General features: G+C 46.0%; 1 protein-coding gene and 1 long non-coding RNA gene across 8 annotated transcripts in view; one reads left to right on the forward strand and one right to left on the reverse strand.

Annotated features, from left to right (window-relative positions):
* Positions 1-12344, forward strand: part of LOC125636075 (uncharacterized) — a 30807-nt gene extending 18463 nt beyond the window's left edge. Inside the window, exons 2-3 of the long non-coding RNA XR_007356461.2 lie at positions 10381-10541; positions 11439-12344. This is a non-coding gene — a long non-coding RNA (uncharacterized LOC125636075). The remainder of the gene's footprint in view (positions 1-10380; positions 10542-11438) is intronic.
* TBC1D1 (TBC1 domain family member 1) overlaps positions 5247-23775 on the reverse strand; it is a 213165-nt gene continuing 194636 nt past the window's right edge. For all 7 annotated transcript variants that reach the window (XM_075127974.1, XM_048848603.2, XM_048848601.2 and 4 more), the window contains 2 exons: positions 12101-12271; positions 5247-10714 (listed from right to left, as the gene is read on the reverse strand). In XM_075127974.1, coding sequence (XP_074984075.1) covers positions 10514-10714; positions 12101-12271 — 372 coding nt within the window. In that variant the 3' untranslated portion in view covers positions 5247-10513. The remainder of the gene's footprint in view (positions 10715-12100; positions 12272-23775) is intronic.

Consider the following 23775-nt stretch of genomic DNA (forward strand, 5'->3'; position numbering starts at 1 on the left):
GAATGCGTTACCTAGGGAGGTGGTAGAATCTCCTTCCTTAGAAGTTTTTAAGGTCAGGCTTGACAAAGCCCTGGCTGGGATGATTTAATTGGGGATTGGTCCTGCTTTGAGCAGGGGGTTGGACTAGATGACCTCCTGAGGTCCCTTCCAACCCTGATATTCTATGATTCTATGATTCTAAGTAAATTCAAAGAAAAAGTATTAAACAGAGAGAAATACCCCTCTCTGTGAACAATTTTGTGAGGCATTCAGATGTCAGTGACAGATTTGGTACTTGGTGCAGGAGAGAGTGTGGATTGTGGGAGGGCATGTCAGGCAGTTACGGCTCCCTGATTCTCAGGGCCTGTGTGCATTAGCTCCATTGATAGAGCAGTTGCGGGACTGCTCTAAGTTAAGCCATGGGGGTAGGTTCCATTAAAGGTGTACTTCCTATGCCAGCGGAGGGTAGGGATAGAAGAGCTCTGGGCTGACACCTCTCTTCTCTCCACTCTTTTCTTCCACCAATGCACCTCTATGCTGGGAGGGTGCAGAGTGGGAGCAGGGTGATAGTACAGGACCAAGTAGTGGCAAGTTACACCAGTAGGGAGCTCTCATCTCAGAGGGGAATTCTCTGCTGGCCATTTGTGTCTCTGCTCTGCCTGAGTGGCACAAAGTGTAAATTACATTTAACCTGCACCACACTGAGTAGAACTAAGTGCTTCTCATACCTACTTCTGTCAGGCTTATCTGCTTTGGTAAATCATATGCCTAGGTCTAAACTTTAGGGAGAATAAATGCACAGGGGGAAAAAAAATGCTCTCTTCCACCCCAGGCAGACTGCCCATCTAATATGGAAAAAGTAAGGGCCAGATCCTGCCCCTGTTGAAATTAATGATAAAACTTTCTCTGGAAACAAGTCTGGGTCCCTAATATTAAGCAATAAAGAGGAGATAAAATGAAACAAGAAGAGGGGGCTCTGCCAATAGGGGTCTGTTTTTTTTTCCAAGGCAACTTTAGGAAGAAAAAACAGAGGTGCAGAAAAGTCACAAATTACTTGATGGCTGGAGAAAATGCCTTACAGTGAGACTTACAGAGCTCAATCTATCCTAGTGTATCAAAAAGACAACTCAGCGGTGACTTGATTAGGATGTATAAGTACCTTCATTGGGGAGAAAATACTTGGCACTGAAAGGCTCTTTAATTCTACTAGAGAATGGCATAACAAGAACCAATGGCTGGAAGCTGAAGCCAGACAAACTCAAATGACAAACAAGGCATAACTTAAGGGTGAGGATGATTCCCAAGGGAAGTGGTGGGTTCTCCATCTCTTCCAGCCAAGACTCTGTGCCTTTCTGGATGATATGCTCTAGCCAATCACAAGTTACTGGGCACAATACAGGGGAAACAGGGTGAAATTGAATATCCTTGAATATACACAAGGCCAAACTAGATGATCTAATGGTCCCTTCTAGCCTTAAACTCTATGAATACTCCAACAAGTACCTCATTATTCAACTACTTTGGCTGTTACATCTTAATACCATTAGGCTAAGTGGTAGGCAACACAGCTCACAGAAGACTCATCTTGGGTCTTTGTGTCTCATCTTTGGGTTATGAGATATGGTGGATGATGGGAGATGAATGGAGAATGGGCTTTTAATGGAAAGTCTACAACAACCTTCCTTATGGAATCACAACACTATGGCTTCATCTTTTTTTCCAAAGTCGCCCGGATAGTTCATAATGCAAAGACATTTCATGGCACTTGCTGGGCTCTGGCTGGGTTGCTAAAACCTACAAGTCACACAGAGGTTTTGGATAAATCCGTTGTCAGCTCTTTACTTCTTAAACTCTCATTTCCTCCTTCTTTCACACATGCTTTTATTCTAAAATGTCTTATAACCATTGAACTTCCTACTTCTTTTTTAAGTAAAGGCTGACAATGGATTTTTTTTTCCTTTTGGGTGAGGCATGAAGCCAGGAAAAAGGGGAAACAAGATTTACTGCCCTTGAAGGCATAAGCAAATGCCTGGTGATTAATAGTTTATATGGATCCATCAACACTAAGCTCTTAGTTAGCTCAGAATCTGCAGTCAGGGCTGCTCCATTTTGAGGCAGTTTAATAATGTCTTGTAAGCATCTGGTGCAGGGAAAATAGACGTTCTCTTCTTTCTGAAACTAATGTACGTGGTTTGAAAGAGGCATCCATTTCTCAATGCAACTTCTAAAGGAGAGGATCTATAATTGCATTGGTAGAATAGAAATAAATGAAGAGTAATTAAACAAGCTATCTAAAGATGTTCTCAGGATAAGACATGCCAACAATTTTATTCACCATGGGACAGATTTTGGGAGAAAGAAGTTTTATGGAACTTTCTTCTTCCCCCATGCAATGCCGACCACAGTTGGAATGCAGATGCAAGTATGGCTTTCCCTCCTACCTTCTACACTTGCCAGCACAACTGATGTGAGATATGCATGGTTCAGCTTCTCAAAGGAGAGGGGATATGTGGCACCACCAAGGGCTCCCCTTAAGCTCCAACCCTGAGTGAGGCAGCTGCAATTTCTGCTGGGGCTCCCACTTCAATACCCCACCTCCCTTGCCCAGCCGCCCCCCCCCCCCCCGACCGCCCGACAGAGTCAGTGTATTAAAGCAGTGATCTGACCCTATTGATCTAGTTTTGCAACCTGATGATTACAAAGATTTTATGGCCACACTGTTTAACTCAGGTGCCCATATTTAGGTACCTCCATCTTTTTTCAGGCATTTAAAGATGAGACCGGGACAAGGTTTGATGTTAACTGAGGATAACTAAGTGATACGATTCTGGTGAGGACCTTAGAGTTGAAGAGCAGTGCAATGGACTAACTATATTTATTTCTGTCTGACCCAAGGCACTGAACTGCTGCTTGTCACTATTTAGAAACCAAAAATAATGAATGGTCTGGTTGTCTGAAGTATTGCACCACCACCGATGTCTCAGATGCAGTTTAAAGAGGTTTTCCTATTATGCAGACCACCTTCCCCTCTCTCTCTCGCAGCAGTCACAAACCTTCACGATCACAAGTCTCAGCTACTGTAATTGATTCTTGGTAGCCCAAGTCTGGAAGTCCACACAGCAATGAAACAGCCTTGGAGCAGTCACTATTAGAACTTATCAAACAGGGTAAAATGATTTTTCAATTAAGAAACAGGGATGTTAGCCAAATATCATGAAACAAATAGTATTCAATCAGTTCTGGTCACCCTTAGGAAGTCACCGTTTAGGTGCAGGTGCCACACAATGGTATCTGAGATACCTCCATCACAGCCTCTTGTGATTATATAGGGAAATACTCATAAAAAACTGCTCAGCTATTATAGGTCACTATAGTGTCTCCCTCAGATGCATTATGCTTTAAATGAAAGTTATGTGCACACAAGTAAAAACACTCTTCTAAAAACAGGTCATTTGCAAGAGGGGGAAATAACCTACTAAAATATCAAGATTAATTTTAGTCTTGTAATCGTAATTGTAATCAGATCATTACATCCAGAAAAGATTTTTGGATTTGAGAGAGAAAATAGTCAAAATCACTTCAAGGAAAAGGAAGGCACTGTCTGCCTACACTGAGGCCGAAAGATTGAGCAAGCATAAATGTTTAGCATATGATTCCTTGCTCCCCTCCTCCACTTCTAGCACACAGTATAATAGTATATAATGCAGCTCAAATCTATTCGTAGAGGCCAGGGAACTGTCCCACTAAAAGAACTGTGGGGTATTTGTTTTTTGTTTTGGTATTTTTTAAAGTCTGTTGCTAAACAGGAAACAGAAAATACTATTGATACCGTTAAAGCCTGGCTCATATATGTGTTAGATTTTCGAGATTCCTTTTTAAATGTCTTACAGCCACCAGCTCCCCACATCCCTCTTATAAATTTGTTCCTTTATAAGAGTCTTACATGGAAATGTAGAATACTACAGTTGCCCTCCTACTATTGGGCCATTGCCTTCAGATTCCTGGAAGAACCTTCCAACTACATAACCAAAACCCATGGAACTATATTAGCAAAGAAGGAGAAACATTCACCCAGATGCTCAGCCCTCAGAATCCCCATTCACCCAATCAACACTCCAATTAGCTGGCAACTTGGAGACACTCAATGGGCAAATGGAGGTTATTATGCTGGTATGATCCGTTCCCTCATACCCACACTCTTTTAGTGCAGATGCAAACTAATTATAAAGTGTTTAAACTCCAGACATATTGACAGGGAAGTTTGAGTTTTGGAGAGAAAGGAAATGGGATCTGGGAGTGCAATGGGATGTGCTTCTGTACAGGATGGAGGGAAACAGCAGCTGGAAGGTTTCAGAGGAACAGCCGTGTTAGTCTGTATTCGCAAAAAGAAAAGGAGTACTTGTGGCACCTTAGAGACTAACCAATTTATTTGAGCATGAGCTTTCGTGAGCTACAGCTCACTTCATCAGATGCATCTGATGAAGTGAGCTGTAGCTCACGAAAGCTCATGCTCAAATAAATTGGTTAGTCTCTAAGGTGCAGCTGGAAGGAATCAGTAACAAAGATCAGACATGTCTAGAAAAAACAGGAATTTCTTCAGCTGGTAATCACGTGATTTAAAATGTTAAATCCATTAGATTTAGGAAAATATTTTTCTCTTCTCTGGTCTTCCATACCATCTGTATTCAGTAAGGGGAGTGCAGAGGAGAAGTGGGATATAAAGATCTTCTGTTTTCATATATATGCTGAGTGAAATCCTAGTCCTGTTGCAGTCAGTGGCAAAACTCCCACTGACTGCAATGAGGCCAGGATTTTCAGCCACTAATTTTCTTTTAAAATTAAAGCATGCAGTTTAATTGTCACATTATCATGTAATACATGCTCGTCTGTACTGACAGAAAGGAATGGAAAAAGTTAGTAATACATGTATCCAATCTGGGTATGAATGCACCATACTGACCATTATGGAAGACAGTGCAATATGTCATTGACTTGGATGGAGCTTGGGTCTTTCAAACCTTAGCAATTGTTTTTGCCCTATGCAACAGAAGCCCATCAAATAGATTTCAATTTAAAGTTATATAAATATTCCAGTGCTTTATTTTCATTTTGTTAATCAGCTGTATATTCAATTATAGCGCACTATCCTCCATGCAGAATGTGCCTACTATAGCAAAAAATATACAGGTGGAAATGAGTGTAATGCAAACACTGATATTCACACACACTGTCACTACAGTAAATTGATAAAACAAAACCAGAAGAGGTTAACATTTAAAAATTAAATTTACTGGGTAAAAACTGCAATGTGCAAACTTAAGTTCATTGATATAAAAATACAAGTCATTTATATGTTGTATACACACAAAATATATATGGAAATCATTTACACAGCTAGAAGCCAGAAATCAAGTTCAGGATATGATCATGCAAAGCTTCACTCCCGTCACTCACAATGGTACTGCCCCGGGACTGCTCACATATATAAGGCCCGCAGGAATGGTCTTAAGTCTCTTAAATTCAAGGGGAGAAATGTGTAATTGTTAACGGTTGAATATGGTGACCATTACTGGGTAGCCTTAAAACTTGACAGATGTGATGTTCTTATTCCAGTAAGGGTGAAATTGTCTTCAAACAAACATGACACATGCGCTGAAAAGAATGGGAAAGGTGTATGCATATAAAGTAAAAATGTTGTTTATTCTTCTCCCGCGAGCCAGCTACAGAACTTTCATTAATTAATGGATGTCTATTTGAAAGCAACATAAAAGAACGCCCATGCTGGGTTCTCGGGACTCTTGCCATTAATATTCAAATACAATACATAAATCATTGTAGAACCCCAACCTCCCCAGCTGCTCTCCCCTGCCCAAAGGAACTCACACTTCTACCCCATTCTTTCCTCTGACCAATGAGAGAAGTACGATTCTACAAAATTCTATCTCCTTTTGTGGAACTTGCTCTCATCCCGGCTCTCTAGCCCAGACCTAGCAATTCATTCCTAATGCTTAGCAAAAACAGAGAGAATCTCTCACCCTCAGGCCAAAAGGATTTGCTGCCCATCACAACTCTGCCTCCTGACACCAGACCACCTTGCCTGTGTTACAGGAGTGCTCTATAAAAGAGATGTCTGTACATCTGTAAAGAGTTAATTGATAAAGTACCAGTAGATAGCACTCAGGAATACACAGCCACTTCCCAGGTCTTTTAGGTCCAAGATTCTTGTTGATGTGCATTGCCAATGGCTTCTTTGCATCATCTCTCAATAGCTTGTGAAACGGAACCAATTTAACAAATATTAATCTGTTCCAAGAAAGGGAAAGTGGCCCAACCACCCAAATAAAGGTATACCCTTTTTGCCAATACACCCATTTTCAAATGAGTCCCACAGCCCATCACAAGACGCCCCCATACAGCAAGCACTAATGAAACAAACGGAGCTTAATTTCCACTACAGTAAACAAACAACATTTTAGTTCAATATTCAGATTCTGCAATTGTAATAGGGCAGAATTTTTTTTAAAGATTGCTCCAGCAGTTCTGTAATATCTACATGTGTCTCAGAGATGGGGACGCATATATTAATGTAGCGTATTAAGTAGGGTGGGTCAGAAATTTTCCATCAAACCTGGTTTTGGACAGAAAATTGGGTTTTGACTAAATGAAATTCTTAATGTGAATTGTTTGGTTTCTATGGAAAATTTCAACTTTGTGTTGAAAAACCGAAGACCCAAAACCTCCAGTATGAAAATACAGTCATGGTGCCTCAGGCTCCCATTCTTCTCCATGAGCCAAGCTTCCCAGCTGAACTACACCTGCCCATCAGGCTCTGAGGGTGTGTGGGCTGTGAGATCAATGGAAGAAGAGTGTAATTACAGTCATTGGGTCAGATTCCAGCCTGTGCTCTGCCCCTTTACGTACTGCTCCAGGACCGTGTCCTCTGGACATTTTGGGCTGCAGAATAGCGCATTAGGAAGTCTGAGGAAGCTGCTAGTAGTCAGACCAGCCCCAAGACACTGTTCTAATTAGTGCTTGAATCTGAGAGCCACACAGGTAGGCTGAAGCCACTGTTGATCCCCTCTGCCTTCCCGTGTTGTCTCTCCTGAGAGTTGCAATACAGAATCTGGCCTAAGATTTATCCACCTCCTTTGAAAGCGTGAAGAAGCACTCTCATTGTGGAGTGTACATTTTGGAGGGGGAGGGGAGGAAAAAGGGGAATTGAAAGTGAAAAGAAAATACCATGGTTCTGAAGACCACAGTAACATCAGAGAAAGCCAGAAATTTTGCAGTAACCAACTAGGGGCAGAATTATTTAGTGTTTGAGAGTGCAGGTCTGGCACTCAGAAGATCTGGATTTTAGTCTGAACTACCACTAAAACATTGTGCAACCTGTGATAAGTCTCTCAACTCCTTTGTGATTTACTTCCTCACTCTATATTAAAGGGGAATCATAATGCTTACCCACTTTTGTAAAGTGCATCGACTTCCTCAGATGATGGGCACTGTGTCATCATTATTCTCAGGTTCTATATAATGATCTCTTAAAAATAAATGGGCCAAGGTATAGACATGCCAACAAGCCAGCAATGAGGGCAGCGGCATGTCCTCATATGTGTGACAAGGAAAAGAAAGCCTGCTATTGCAGGGTGGCATTCCACACGTCAGACCATCGGGCACTGTTGACTGCAAAGCACTCGCTAGTATCTGCTAACTACAGGTAAGGGAGCTGCCTTCTGTTCTGATACAGCAGCCAGCCTGTAGGGATAGTTCAGGATCCTCTCCCCCTGGCAACACAGAACTGTACTGCTATTGATAGAGTCGCCAGGAGCAGAGGGGACCTGAAGGTGTGTGTCAGGGGTGTCATACAAGCTGTATTACTTCTCTCTCATTTATGCATGGAAACGCCTGGGCTTTGCAAGGGTTGGAGACTTGGAGCAGGGCACCTCCATTACTCCACACTTTTCCATCCTGCCCCCCCTTGAGATCTAGTGGCACAGGGCAGAAAAGGCAGGAAAATGATCCCATAGAAACAGCACACGCATCTGATTCCATGTAAGCAAGGGAAGATCCTAATGCAGTTGTCCTATTAATGCTCAGATCCTGTACTGGGGATTGCCTGGGCCTCAGTGTGTCAGTCACATGGGGTAGTTGCAACTTTAGCAAAATCTGGTGCATTTGTAAATGGACAGGTTTCACCCCGGAAAGCTCTGCTTCTTGGCAAAGTCAAACTGTCACAAACATGTGGACACTTGAGACTGAAAACTGATGCCTACCTACTGACCACACTTTCCTCTGGGAAGAGTTATTCTAGCCCCCATCTCAACTCAGCATCATATTGTCTGAAGGAAAATATATTCTTGAAAAAATCTTTGGGCCAGAGGCTTTCCTCCACTGACACTGGGAGAGAAGGAGAACACGAGCCAAATTACTGCACTCCTTGAGTCATACCAAAAATATACAACCTGAGCCAAGAGATACAGACGCAGTTCCCAAGTTCACAACTGGGGTTCTTAGTGTGTCTAAAAAAGTTTGATGTCCATCAGTTTTCATTAATAACTATTTAAAAATCCTACTGTGATCTCAGGGAAACTCTTAACATATTAGCTTCTGAACTATCACAGAGAACTTTGTTTTTGTTCTTAGATGCAACAAAACGTGCAAACATAAATTTTGGCATGGATCATTAACTTTTCTCTGTTGCTCTTTTGTTTAATGTAAAAAGCCAATGTATGAGTAATGGCTCCAAGATGTCCAAATGCAACATAACTTCGCCCTCAAACTGTAAAAGAGTACGATGTAAAGAGATTTTAAAATGTGAAGTGTGAGCTTCTGTATGGTTTCTCAATTCAAAAACAAAACACAAGAGGTAAAGAGATTTGTAATGTCTGGCTTGTATGGAATTTAGACTCTAAGCAAACAGTGTGGATTTGGAGAACCAGCCACATTTAAGAAATTACAGGAGTCAATCTGTGGTTTAGAAATTAAAGAGCAAATTCTCCACTTTAATCCACATGGTGGGATTTGATTCGCATCAGAGATGCACATTACAGCTGCAAGCAAAATGTACCATAGAGAAACATGCATGAAGATAAAAGATCTTCCACCACATTGTGGATTAGAGAAATAAATGTGCCCTAATATTTTAAGAATAAGAAATTGACAATTTAGGAAACTCACATCTGAAATAGTAATCTCCACTATAGCAGCAAGTTGATACCTGTAACACTAAGTTTGGGGAAGAACAAATTTGTGGTACTCTTTGGTCTAATTAAACAACAACAAGTTAACTGGATCTCCTTAGATATTACTGCACCTGTAGTTGAAAAAGTGGTGCTTTAACTGGCCAAAAAACTACTTTCATTGTATTTTACAGAAAAGTGAACTTTTTAAAATGTGTAATCTTTCTCAAAAGAGGCGTGGTAAATAGACCACGGTCCTAATTCATACTTTAGCCCAATATCCTTTATAAAGCAGTTTAAATATGTCTGGCACCAAATCAAGCTTTGAAGTGCCTCCACCATTTTGGAGAAAAAGTCTTAAACATTGTTCTTCTCCAAAGGGTGGATAGGCACTGAGTATCAAATGAAACTAAAAATCAGCAGGCATTCGATTCTCTGAAAGAGGCTGTCTGACATCACACAGCAGATCAGAAATAAATAAAATGACCCCTTTAGGTATGATGATAAATCCACTACAATGCTGTGACAGTGACAGACTCTACCATGACAATGTCAGTGTATTCTGTTGGGAAAGTAAAATTCAGTTACCTTCAATGATACATTTATCAGATCATGTCAATCAACAGTACTAAAACAATGGATGTCAAAACAAAACGTATTAAAACAGTATGTTTTATAAAAACTGATGGAAAAATGCCCCACAATTATAGTTACGTACAACCAAGTCCAGCTCTCCAGGGTCCACTAAGTTAACACCTTTAAGCACACAAAGCAGTTATTAGAGGTCTTAATAAGGTGACTAGTGGAACCCAGCCGAGTCACAGGGGAATTACACCCTCAGAAATCTATCTAGTATGATCGCAAACCTATCTGTGAATGCTAATACTGTGTAGCCCCAAAAAGGCAGAGTCAGTTCCGAAGCTCTTCACCGCTGTAATTCTCCAGCCTTTTACAGGACATGCTATTTAACGTGGAGTTTTCTAAATAGAAAAAGGAACACACGTAACCAATATGAAGCACTTAGGTTTAGAAGCACTTATGGAAGAGTCCATGAGTGCAAATATTTACAGTACATTGTATCTGGAGTGTACATATGTTATTTAGTGAAAGATAAATTTTTCCTGCCCATCGTTATATTGCATATTTTATAGTTCATAAGAATTCTGTAAGTTAACAAGCAAGAGTCTCCTCCCTGAGAAACGTGCTTCTCATATTTTTGCAGACACTCCCATTCCCTCAATCGGCTACAGCAAGGCATGGACAATGCTAAGACAACGGTGTCAAATCCCAATGATGACAGTAAAAAACAGTTCTTCCCTTTGTGGAACTTGTCTGCTCCATTACAATTGCAGCTGTCAGTTGGCATCCATGCACTCTTGCCTGGTAAGTAGATGTTTTCCACCTGGGCTGCCTGTCTGCACGTGTAGATCTTCCACTGTCTGCAGCAAAGCTTTCCTCTCCAGCTCTAGAGTGAGAATGGATTGCTTCAATTTGCACTCGTTGTTCAGTAAAATTTCTACTGTAGCTTCTAAGTTTTGGATCTTTCCATTTGCCACCTGAAGTGGGAAAAGAAAACAAGAATTTCCTAAAAACTGTGAAACGAGTGGACCTTACAGACAGAGTTCTCCTCAGTCCTTCAGGCTTTTAAAAGGTCCTACTGAGATAGGTCATATTTACAGTAGATTTTCCAGTTATGTAGAAAACACACACTGAATTAAAGTGTAAGTACTGCTACTTCCACAAGCTTAGTATTACTTATAAATAGCATTGTCTACAGACAACAATCCATTTTCTCTCTCTCTCTCTCTCTCTCTTTCTAATCTTTACTGTTTAGGCACTAGTGTGATTAAACCTAGAATATAATACAGAGCAGAGAAGATTAAAAGTTAAATCTACAAATAATTAGCTAATAGATCTATTTAATTAAGAATAGCATCACTATTAATCCAGGGCTCTACTCACTACAAAATTACACTCCATAGATATCAAGGTGCAGAAACATCATGACTCAGAAGGAAAAAATGTGTCTGCGAACGACTGAGGAACAATCCTTCCACTATGTTTCCCGTGCCTAGAGGTTACATTTTACCAAGCTGAGTAGGATTTGAATAAGCATCCAAAGGCCTGTATTCCATCTTACCTACTGTGTCATCTAGCTTCCAAGTTTTTGTTTTTGATCCAAGAGGCTTGAAAATCTAAATATATAGCCCATCTCTTACCCCCATATTCCCTTCTAACTACCCATGTACTCAGAAGTTGTATTAAAATGTTTCTTTGCAGATCAGACAGAAAGAAGGAGCCATGAGGAGTTCAGAGTGGATCAGCTCCTTCAGAGACCAAGCATACCATCTCTGAAGAGCTGCCTTGTCTCTCTCGTCCCACAGAGGGCAAGTTTTGAAGCAGCCATCGACAACTGCAGATTGAATGGACTGAGGTCAGACATGGACATCAAGATGTACTATTTCACGTGTTTCTAATCATCCTGGATCATGGGTTCTCAAACTTTCTCATAACAAGAATCATCTCTTACTAGAGAATGTGTCTCATAGACATCTCTCCCATTTGTGACTGCCTGACTACAGCAATTGCTTAAATGCGAAAATAATGTTAAGACTGCATGAATGTATCTTTAGCTGTCTTCTCCAGCTGCTAAACTTCATTAACTGAAATGAGCCAGCATCATGTGACTCCAGCCAGCTTTCCTCAGGCCACCAGAAAGCCCTACATTCGGGAACCTCTGCTTCAGACAAACTTAAAAGGTTTTAAATACTGGTAAGTCCATCTGGTACCAACTGTAAATAATAAATACTGAAGACAGTGATTTCAGTTATGCCTTAACCTGGATCAAATCTGGCCCGTGTCTCCTCTATACAATGGTCTCTTCTGAAAATATGAACAAACAATGGTGTCAATGGCTCGTTAGATGGAAATATAAACTGTACCTGCAACTCCTCCAGTAGATCAAAGTTCTGTTTTCTCAAACTAGTGTTTGCCTTCTCCAACTTATCCATTCTCTGATTGTCATTGAGAGACGAATCTATCAACTCATCCTGAAGCACATGGTATTCAACTTCGTAAGCTTGCAACTGCTTGGCGATATCCATTTCAAACACCTGTTATATACATAATGGTATTAGATGCTATGAAGATCAAGAGAATCAAATGCATAAAAATTATGTTGGTTTATTTTTATGGTGTAGAGTACTTTTTTAGCTTATGTCCCATAGTCTTGAGGCAGTGATGTCCAATGGGTAGAGGACATGCACAGGAGTCAGACATGAGTTCATTTCAAATTCTGACATTAATTTATTGTATGACTTTGAGAGGTCACTTTTACCAAAGTTTTCAAAAAGTGGCCACCATTTTAGGTGTTTCCATTTTTAGGTATCAAACTTAAGTCAGGTTGGGCATCCAAAAATGGAGGTATCCAAATTTGGGTGTCACTTTTGAAAACTGTAGCTCAAACCCCTTTATGTCTCAGCCACCACACATGTAAAATGTGGATAATACCTATCTACCTTTGTATAGCACAGCAAAAGCTTCACATGAAAAGTACTGTGTGTGCAGCTACTTCACCTATTTCTGACCTTGTTATATAATAACATTTTTAGTGTCTGAAAAAATATTAAAATTCTATCATTACTTCAAAGGATTTCATAGAGGAAACATTAAACCATGTTGGAGCAGAATTCTATTTTTAATCACTAGCTGTTAATCATTGACAGTATCTTCAGTCCTTATCAAGACAAATATTGAGCCACACCCTGCTAAAGAGACCTTATACTTTAAAGGCAGACAAATAAAGCAAAGTACATTGAGAGAGAGCCAGAGCAAAGAAATACTATAATGTTCTCCCCTCTGCTTGTGGTCTTAGTATATCCGCTTTCCAATTTTCCAGGAAAGCTAAGTGGTAGACTGTATTACTCTAAGGTCCCTGATCTACCTCACTGAATGCAATGAAAAGATGAAATGAGAATGACACAAATGTCAAATCATAGAAACAAATGGAAAACTAAACTTGAGTCACTCAATAAAGATACAATAGGAAAATACCCAAAGTACTGAAGTTATTCAGTTGTTCCTTATTTTAACTTCTTGTGTCAGATTTCTCTTAGAAAGGAGTCAAAAGTCAATTCCCATCTGAGATACACATTGAAGTAATGAGAAATATTGCCTGTTTCCCTCCTTTGCTTTGGGATACAAGGGGTAAAGTTTTCATTGCTACAGGAGAAACATAATTTAAGAAGGTATCAGCTGAATAAAATGACTGTAACAACCTTAGAATTCATATTACCTGTTTATTACTCACACTATAAAAATGATCCCTAATAGTTTTATTGCAGCATGAGTGTAAATATTTGGGCTTCTGAACATTAAAGACTGGATCTCAAACATAGTTTAGGTACAAGTAAATCACAGAATCATAGAAACATAGGATTAGAGGGAACCTCAAGAAACAGGACCAAGAATACATAGATTATCCCTGACACCATCTTCTTTACAGCAGCCCTTAACATATTTGAAGATTGTTATAGGTCCCCCCCTAGTGTTCTTTCCCCAAGACTAAACAAACCCAGGGTTTTTTTAAAATTTACAGGTCAGATTTTCTAAAACTTTTAACATTTTTGCTGCTCTCCTCTGGACTCTCTCCAATTTGTCCACATATTTCCTAAAGTGTGGCACCCAGAACTGGACACAGTGCTCCAGCTGAGGCCACACCAGTGCTGAGTGGAGCAGGACAAGTACCTCCCGTGTCTTACATATGACACTCCTGTTAACATACCTCAGAATTATATTAGCCTTTTTAGAAGCTGCATCACACTGTTGACTCATATTCAATTTGTGACTGTGACAGGTTTCAATCGGTTCACCGAGCCTCTAGGGGGCGATGGAGAGCTACTGTCCCACTGGCCGGCCTTAGTCACACCTTTCGGACACCGGGGAATTAGCGGAGAAGGTGTGCCGGCCAGAGTCTGCAGCGCGCCCCTCAGGCAGGGGAGCGCCGGCCAGAGTCTGCAGCGCGCCCCTCAGGCAGGGGGCACCAGCACGAGTCTGCAGCGCGCCCCTCGAGCAGGGGAGCGCCGGCACGGGTTTGTAGCGCGCCTCTCAGGCAGGGGAGCGCTGGTACGAGTCTGCAGCGTGCCCCTCGGGCAGGGGAGCGCCGGCACGGGTTTGTAGCGCACAGTTCTGCTACCCGAGGTGGGTTGGCCGGGGTAGGGGAACGCAGGCCCACCCAACTCCACTGCGTTCCAGCCCAGGGCCCTGACAGTGGCGGGAGGAGAGGGTCCCGCCGCTAGGTCAGCGGGGAACCATCCGCGCCCCGCTGACCAAATACACCCACCACACTGTGCAGTTCTGCCCCTGGGCTACTTCCTACCCGGTCTCTCAAGCGGGCCTCTCCGGTCCCCCAGCTCGTCCGGGTATTCAGCTGCTGGCAGCTCCAGCTCTCTCTCTGTGTCAGGCTCATGCTGGCCCGGGTTACAGCCTGGCCCCTCCAGGTCCCCCGGGTACTCAGCGGCTGGCAGTCCTGGTCGCTTCAGTCCTTCCTCCAGGTCAGGTTCCTCCTGGCCCAGGGCCTCCCCTGGGTCGGCAGCAGGGTCTGGAGGGAACAGCCAGCTGCCTGTGTCTGTCTCCCTCCCTGGTGCTGCCCTCACTGGGCAAAGGGCCCCGCCCTCTGTACTTCCTGTTCCACCCCTCACCTTCCGGGGATTGGAGTAAGCGTGGTCTGGCCCTGCCCACGCAGGCAGAGAGGGTGGCTCTTTACCCTCTGGTTCGGAGGGAGGCCACCCTGGCTCCCTACATACCCCACCCCTCAAATCCAGCTCCCGACCATTGGAGCTGGTATCCTCACCCTCTCTGAGGCGGGATAGAAAGTCCGCATTGGCGTTGTCCCGTCCCTTCCCTCGATGGTGAATCATGAAGGCATAGGGCTGCAGAGCTAGATACCACCGCATCATTCTGGCATTATTGTCCTTCATCTTATTAAGCCACTTCAGGGGTGCATGGTCCGTAACTAGTATAAAGGGGGCTCCAAGGACGTAGTAGCGGAGGGCATCGACCGCCCACTTAACCACTAGGGCCTCTTTCTCCACAACAGAGTAGTTCCGTTCTCTGGGGAACAGCTTCCGACTGAGGTAAACAATATGGTGTTCCTCCCCGTCCACCTCCTGTGAGAGGACTGCCCCAAACCCTACTCCTGAGGCATCCATCTGAACGATGAAGTCACGCTGAAAGTCAGGGCTGAAGAATACTGGATCGCTACACAGTCGTTCTTTGATAGTTCGAAAGGCCGTCTCGCATTCATCGGACCAATGCACCTGGCGGGGGCTGTCCTTGGTCAAGAGCTCCGTCAGCGGGGCTGTAACGTTTGCGAAGTGGGGTACAAACTGCCAGTAATAACCAGCTAAGCCCAAGAATTGACGTACCTGCCTCTTTGTGGTCGGCACATATTCCTGGAGTCCTTGGACTTTCCCGATGAGGGGGCGGACCTGTCCTTGGCCCAAGGTGTATCCCAGGTAAGTGGTTTCCTCCCGCCCGATTCGGCATTTTTTTGGATTGGCCGTAAGCCCGGCTGCGCGGCGGTCCCAGAGGACTGCCGCTACTTGGTTAAGATGTTCCTCCCAGTTATTGCCATAGATGACCACATTGTCCAAGTAGGCCGCAGCGTACTTTGTGTGTGGTTGCAACACCCGGTCTGTCAAACGCTGGAAGGTCGCCGGGGCCCCATGGAGGCCAAAAGGCATCCGGGTGAAATGGTACAACCCTGAAGGGGTGGCAAACGCTGTTTTCTCCTTGGACCTGGGATCCAAGGGGATCTGCCAGTACCACTTTGTGAGATCTAAAGTGGTGATATAACAGGCCTCCCTGAGCTGGTTGAGGAGCTCATCGATGCGGGGCATCGGATAGGCGTCAAATTTTGAAATGGCATTTACCCTCCGGAAGTCAATGCAAAACTGCCGGCTCCCATCCGGCTTTTGTACGAGGAAGACGGGGCTCCGCCACTCGCTCTGGGAGCGCTCAATAACACCCAGATCCAACATTGCCTGGACTTCCTCTTCTACGACCTCCCGCATTTGCCTAGGCAATGGCCGGGTTGTCTCTCGGACCACCACTCCGGGTTCAGTCTGGATCACATGACAGGTGAGCGTAGTCCACCCGGGTTTCATGGTGAACGTCTTGGGGAATGCCCTTACTAAGCAGAGGGCCTGTTCTTGCTGCTCGACTGTGAGTGTCTCGGCTAGCTGGGGCTCACCATTATCCGACTCCTCGGGCGGTTGGGGCCCCAGGTCTGGTTTGCGGGGGTACGGGGCAACTAGTAGTCCTTCCCGTTCCTACCAGGGTTTTAAGAGATTTACATGATAAATCTGTTTTTCCTTACGGCGACCAGGTTGCTGAATTTCGTAGGTGACAGGCCCTACCCAGCGGAGGACCTCATACGGACCCTGCCAGCGGGCAAAAAGCTTTGATTCCTCCGAGGGGAGCAGGAGGAGTACTCGGTCTTCTGGCCCAAATGATCGAGCCTAGGCACCCTGATTGTAGTGCTGCGCCTGGGCTCTTTGGGCTGCATTTAAGTTCTCCTTCGCAAGCTCGCCTGCCCGCGCCAGCCACCCCTGCAGCTGTAAGACGTATTGTAAGAGACCCTGCGTTGCGGATGAGTTGTGTTCCCAAGTCTCCCTCAAGAGGTCCAACACCCTGCAGGGTTGCCGCCCATAGAGGAGCTCAAAACGGGGAGAACTTCGTGGACGCCTGTGGGACTTCTTGAATTGCCAGTAGTAAAGGAGGGAGCAGCTGGTCCCACTGGCGGAGGTCTTGGGTGGGGAAACGCTGCAACATTCTCTTCAGGGTCCGGTTAAAACGTTCGACCAATCCATCCGCCTGGGGATGGTAGACCGAGGTCTGCAGTTTCTTAATCCCCAACAGGGCACATACCTGACAGAACAGCTTAGGAGCGAAGTTGGTCCCTTGATCAGTGAGTATCTCCCGTGGGAGGCCCACCCTTGCGAAGATCTTCACGAGCTCTGCAACAATAGTGCGGGCGGTGATACTTCTTAGGCAGACGGCCTCAGGGAAGCGGGTGGCGTAGTCCATCAGGACAAGGATGTATTGATGGCCCGCCTTACTTTTTGGAAAAGGCCCCACCAGGTCCATCACTACCTGCTCAAACGGTACACCTACGACTGGTAAAGGGACCAGGGGGGCCTTCCATACCCCTGCCAGGGCTGCATGTTGGCAGTCCGGGCACAACACACAGTCATCCTTCACCGCACTGTGGACACCGGGCCAGAAGAACTTGGCCAGGACCCTAGCCACAGTTTTTTCCTGCCCTAAATGGCCTGCAGCCGGGATGTCATGTGCAAGCTTCAGGACAGCCCGACGATGAATGCGGGGGACCACGAGTTGGGTCCGGACCTCTTGGGTCTGGGGGTCTCAATCAACGCGATAGAGCCACTTGTGATTGAGTTCAAACCTAGGCCATTGGATGGTGCGCTGGGGCTCCATGACCTCACCATCCACCCGGGCCAACTGTTCATAGGCAAACCGGAGCGTAGGGTCCTCCCTTTGATCTCGACTAAAGTCCACCAGGTCAGGAGGGGGGCCAGCCGTTTCCAGGCTGTCCTGCCCAGGTGTGGGAACTGGGGCAACTCCGGGGTTGGACCTCGAGTCGGGGCCTGTCTTAATCTCAGGCGGAGCTTCCTCGAACGCCTCTTCGGTGGGTAGGGATCGGAGCACCTCGATGAAGTCTGGCCAGTCGTGGCCCTGAATAACTGGATAGGCGAGGGATGACGCCACTGCCACGTTCATTAACTGAGTTGCTCCGTTCACCGTGATGGGGACCTGAACCGTGGGGTACGATTTCACGTCTCTGTGTAGGCACTGAATCCGTACTTCCCCAATGGTCCGCTCAGTGTCCAGGAAGAGTGCCTGGTGGACAAGGGTCTGCCCACAACCTGAATCAACTAGACCAACAACGTGGGTCCCGGCGACTTCCATGGGGGCTGTCAGTTTGGCCACAGAGGGTGGACGGGCCTGTCTCTCCCTGGTGCACAGCAGGCCAAAGTTGCAGTCCATCGCAGGACAGCCCTGTTGCAGATGACCGTACTCGCCACATCGAAAGCAAGGTCCTACCTCTGGGCACCCCGGCTACATGGGCGCACCGGTGGGGCTGCAGGGTTGGCTGGGGCCCGGTGGTCTGGTTAAGCGTCCAAAGGCGGAGAGCGGTGTGGACTCAGGGTGTCGGGGAAAATCGGTCCTGCTGCCATCTGGTCATCGGGTACGGTATCGTGCATCAGTTTGGGAGGTGGGCCTCTCCCCTTCAAGTTTCTGTGCACTGGGTCCAGGGTTTGGGGGGCGGGCTGCTGGTCCTATCGGGGCCTCTGCCTCTAGAAAGTCCTCCATAAGCGTGACGGCCGCGCTCAGACTTTGTGGCCGGTGCTGCAACACCCAAGCCCTCCCCTGGGTCGGGAGGATGTGCATGAATTGTTCGAGGATGACCTGTTCAGTCACCTCAGCCGCTGTTTGACACTCAGGTTGTAGCCATCAGCCGCCTGCGTCCTTCAATTCCTGGGCCACGGCCCGGGGTCTGGCACCCGGTGGGTAGACCTTTTCCTGAAACCGTTGCCGAAACATCTCAGGAGTAATGTCAAAGGCATTCAAGATAGCCACTTTCACTCGAGCATAAATGCGGGCCTCATCATCTGGGAGTCCACGGTAAGCCTTCTGAGCAAGCCCCGTCAGATATGGGGTGAGGAAGGTCGCCCATTGGTCAGGTGCCCAACCGGCCACTGAGGCAACCTGCTTGAAGGTCACCAAATAGGCCTCTGGGTCATCCTCAGGCCCCATCTTGCCCAGACGGATCGGTGGGGCAGGAGGGGTCGAGGTGGCCGCCCTCTCCGGCTGAGCCCCACCGTGGCCCGGCCACAGGATTGCAAGCTGCTGGAAGCATTGGGTTTGTTGTTCATGGTGCTGGGCCCCCAAGGTTTGAAGCAACTGCTGCTGGTGGGCACCCAGCTGCTGTACAAGTTGTAGTTGCTGCTGTTGCTGGCTCTCAGCCAGGAACTGGATAAGCCTTTCCATTTCCATCTTTCAATTAAGGGAGCTTCAGAGGCCCCTCGCTCTAACCCCTTCCTGCAAGGATAGGGATCGCTGCCCGCATTCTCCACCACTTGTGACAGGTTTCAATCGGTCCACTGAGCCTCTAGGGGGCGATGGAGAGCTACTGTCCCACTGGCCGGCCTTAGTCACACCTTTCGGACACTGGAGAATTAGCGGAGAAGGTGTGCCGGCCAGAGTCTGCAGCGCGCCCCTCAGGCAGGGGAGCGCCGGCACGAGTCTGCAGCGCGCCCCTCAGGTAGGGGAGCGCCGGCACGAGTCTGTAGCGCGCCCCTCGGGCAGGGGAGCGCCAGCACGGGTTTGTAGCGCACAGTTCTGCTACCCGAGGCGGGTTGGCCGGGGTAGGGGAACGCAGGCCCACCCAACTCCACTGCGTTCCAGCCCAGGGCCCTGACAGTGGCGGGAGGAGAGGGTCCCGCCGCTGGGTCAGCAGCCCCGCTGACCAAATACACCCACCACACTGTGCAGTTCTGCCCCTGGGCTACTTCCTACCCAGTCTCTCAAGCGGGCCTCTTCGGTCCCCCAGCTCGTCCGGGTATTCAGCTGCTGGCAGCTCCAGCTCTCTCTCTGTGTCAGGCTCATGCTGGCCCGGGTTACAGCCTGGCCCCTCCAGGTCCCCTGGGTACTCAGCGGCTGGCAGTTCTGGTTGCCTCAGTCCTTCCTCCAGGTCAGGTTCCTCCTGGCCCAGGGCCTCCCCTGGGTCGGCAGCAGGGTCTGGAGGGAACAGCCAGCTGCCTGTGTCTGTCTCCCTCCCTGGTGCTGCCCTCACTGGGCAAAGGGCCCTGCCCTTTGTACTTCCTGTTCCACCCCTCACCTTCTGGGGATTGGAGTAAGCGTGGTCTGGCCCCGCCCACTCAGGCTGAGAGGGTGGCTCTTTACCCTCTGGTTCGGAGGGAGGCCACCCTGGCTCCCTATAGTGACCCACTATAACCCCCAGATCCTTTTCTGCCCAGGCAGTTATTCCTGCTGCCCAGGCAGTACTGCTGCCCAGGCAGTTATTCCCCATTTTGTAGTTGTGCATTTGATTTTTCCTCCCTACATGTAGTACTTTATTGAATTTCATCTTGTTGATTTCAGACCAATTCTCCAATTTATCAAGGTCATTTTGAATTCTAATCTTGTCCTCCAAAGTGCTTGCAACCCCTCCCAGCTTGGTGTTATCTGCAAATTTTGTAAGCATACTCTCCACTCCATTATTCAAGTAATTAATGAAAATATTGAATAGTATCGGACCAAGGCCAGATCTATGCTGGACCCACTAGATATAGCCTCCCAGTTTGACAGCAAACCATTGAAAACTACTATTTGAATATGGTCTTTCAATCCATCTTACAGTAATTTCATCTAGACAACTTCCCCTAGTTTGCTTATGAGACTGTCATGTGGGACTGTGTCAAAGCCTTACTAAAATCAAGGTATATCATATCTACAGTTTCCTCCTGATCCACTAGACTAGTAACCCTGTCAAAGAAGGATGTGAGGTTGGTTTGGCATAAATTTTTCTTGACAAATCATGTTGGCTATTACGTATTATCCTATTATCCTCTAGGTGTTTACAAATTGATTGTTTAATAACTTGTTCCAGTATCTTTCCATGTATCCAAGTTTGGTTGACTGGTCTATAATTCCCTGGCACTTCTTTGTTCCCTTTTAAAAAGAACAGATACTATGTTTGCCCTTCTCCAGTCCTCTGGGACCATCCTCCATGAGATCTTGAAGATAATCGCTAACGGTTCTGAGATTGAATCAGCTAGTTCGTTAAGTACTCTAGGGTGAATTTCATAAGGCTCTGCTGTTAGACGTATAAATCTAACTTATCTAAATATTCTTTAACCTTTTCTTTCCCTATTTTGGCTTGTGTTCCTTCCCCCTGGTTGTTAACATTAACTATGTTAAGAATCTGGTCACATTTTACTTTGTTAGTAAAGACTGAAGCAAAATAGGAATTCAACACCTCAGCTTTCTTGATGGCATCCATTAGCTCTCCTTCCCCACTAAGTAGAGGATCTACACTTTCCTTCAGCTTTCCCTTGCTCCCAATGTATTTATGGAACCTCTTCTTATTGCTTTTTATGTCCCTTGCAAGGTATAACTCATGTTGTGTCTTACCCTTTCTGATTTTGTCCTTATATGCTTTTGCTATCTTTTGTACTCATCTGTAGCAATCTGTCCACATTTCCACTTTTTGTAGGATTCCTTTTTGATTTTCACGTCATTAAAGAGCTCCTGAGGGAGCCTCATTAGCCTCTTACTATTCTTCCTATTTTTCATGTGCATTTATGGGATTTCCATTTTCTATGAAAATGAAAGATTCTGCAGAAAACACACAGTTGTTTCAGAATCAGCCTATGCATTCTGCAAGCCAGACTGTTAGTTTTGTCATGACCGCTGTCTTCCAAACCCCTTTGCACTCAGAGAGGGGAGGGAAGTCCCTGCTATCATAACCAAAGCATCAACTCCAAAAGGACAGAACGTTAGGCAAATCAGAAATTTCACTTAAAAGCTAACCAACTTAGGGCAAGTTATGGCATGAAAGCCACAGGCTACAGTTGGGGGAGGTGGGAGGATACGGATTTGCCTAGTAGCCTTGTAGAAGCTGCGATCAATGAGCTGCTCTCTCTAGCAGCAGTCCTTATCAAAGGAGAGCAGCTGTTCAGTCCTCAGGTCATTTTACCTGCCTGCTCTGAAACTAGAGCAGTTTGAACGCAGGGCAAAATACCCTGTCGCTTCTGCTCAGACCTAGAAGTTTCCCTCAAATCACCTAGGCGTAGGTCTCTCTGTACAGCCCTGTACTCTGGCCTTTGTGCACTGTACATAATCTACCCCTCCAGAGAGTACCAACACTTTTAATGTCCTTCCCCCCTAAGCCCCAATCCCCTCCAATTTTGCCCACCTTCCTCTGATATTAAGTGTCAGGAAAAATCCTTAGCTAGTTTAATGAGCCTGTTTGTTTTACATGAGCATTGCTGCCAGCAAATGGAAAGCCATTCTGCAGGGCTGTAGTGCTTTCACCATGGATCCTTCTGGTTTGAAGGCCACTCTCACTTCTCACCCCCCAGGGCTATCTATGGACAGGCAAATGCAGCTCCAACGGCAGAGTGAACCTCACCATGTTTTGGGGAAAGGAAAGGGGAACAAGTCACCACATTTCTGTTCTGTGTTTGTACAGCACCTAGCATAAAGAGGTCCTGGTCCATGATTAGGCTCCTAGGCGCTACAGCAATACAGATAATAAAATAGCAATACTTGCCATCTGTATTTCCCCTCACTGTGAATCAGTTGTTACAGCCAGGTCATTTTCAGGATAATAGGGTCTCTATGCAGACCACTACAAACACGGGTTATCCATGTTCTTTACAGACCCACAAATACAGTATACTCCCGATTATCCAAACAGCATGGGCGACACGGATTTTATTCAGCTAATCAGGATTTTGGCTAAGCGATGGGGCAGGAGCCATTCAGCAGTGGGGTGGCCACCTCCTCCTCCTTGCAGTCCAGGCTGGGGGGAGTTGTCTCTGCTCTATCCCACCAGAACCACAGCCACCCCACCGTCCCCCGGCACCTTCTGGGAACAGGTGTCACTGGCCCTGCAGAAGCGCAGGAAGACCTCTGCAGCTCTGCTGTCATGACCCTGCTCCCTCACTCCTGTGACAGCGAGGCTACAGAGGTTTCCCTGGCTGCCACAGGAGACATTCAGCAGCAAGGTGGCTTCCTCTGCACCCGGAGTCTCGTCCGCCTCTTTGCAACGCTGACTGCGGGTCTCTTCTCTATTATCCAGACCGCCACATTATCCCAATCCCTTCCTTGTCCCCCAGCATGAGACAGATGCTCTCTGTAGCATGTACCTCACACTGAGGGACAGGGAAGAGATTTGGATAAATGAGATTACACTGTGCAGCTGTTAGAGCCACCTTTTATCACAGTAGTGTTTCAGCATTTCTGCCCCAGTGGAATAACTGCCATCTTGAGGGATCACTCAATGCTTCCCAGTACTATGACTGAATGCAGGAGACTGCACCACCCCATCTCCTCTGTCTGGAAGACAAGTTTGCTGTTCCACAGCATTTTGCTATGATTGCTCAGTGGTTTGAGCATTGGCCTGCTAAACCCAGGGTTGTGAGTTCAATCCTTGAGGGGGCCATTTAGGGATCAGGGGCAAAAAAAAAATAATTGGGGATTGTGCCTGCTTTTGAGCAGGGGGTTGGACAAGATGACCTCCTGAGGTCCCTTCCAACTCTGATAGTCTATGAGTCTATTAACAAACTTGCATCATACAACTTGGCAGAGCAGACATAATCAACAAAGAGAAGTCTATGGCATGGGTAAGAAAAGTTAACATGCACGAGGCTCTTGTAAAGCTATTTTTTTCTTCTGAAATTAGATGTGGAGAATCAGACTCTCTGGAAATGGATAAGCCTAGTATACACTCAGTCTACCTTATTCCCTATCCTGTAGGATGCACTGTACATGGGATACAGTATTATTGCCAACAAAATGAAAATCA

This window comes from Caretta caretta, chromosome 4, assembly GCF_965140235.1.
Source record: "Caretta caretta isolate rCarCar2 chromosome 4, rCarCar1.hap1, whole genome shotgun sequence".
Lineage (NCBI taxonomy): Eukaryota > Metazoa > Chordata > Testudines > Cheloniidae > Caretta > Caretta caretta.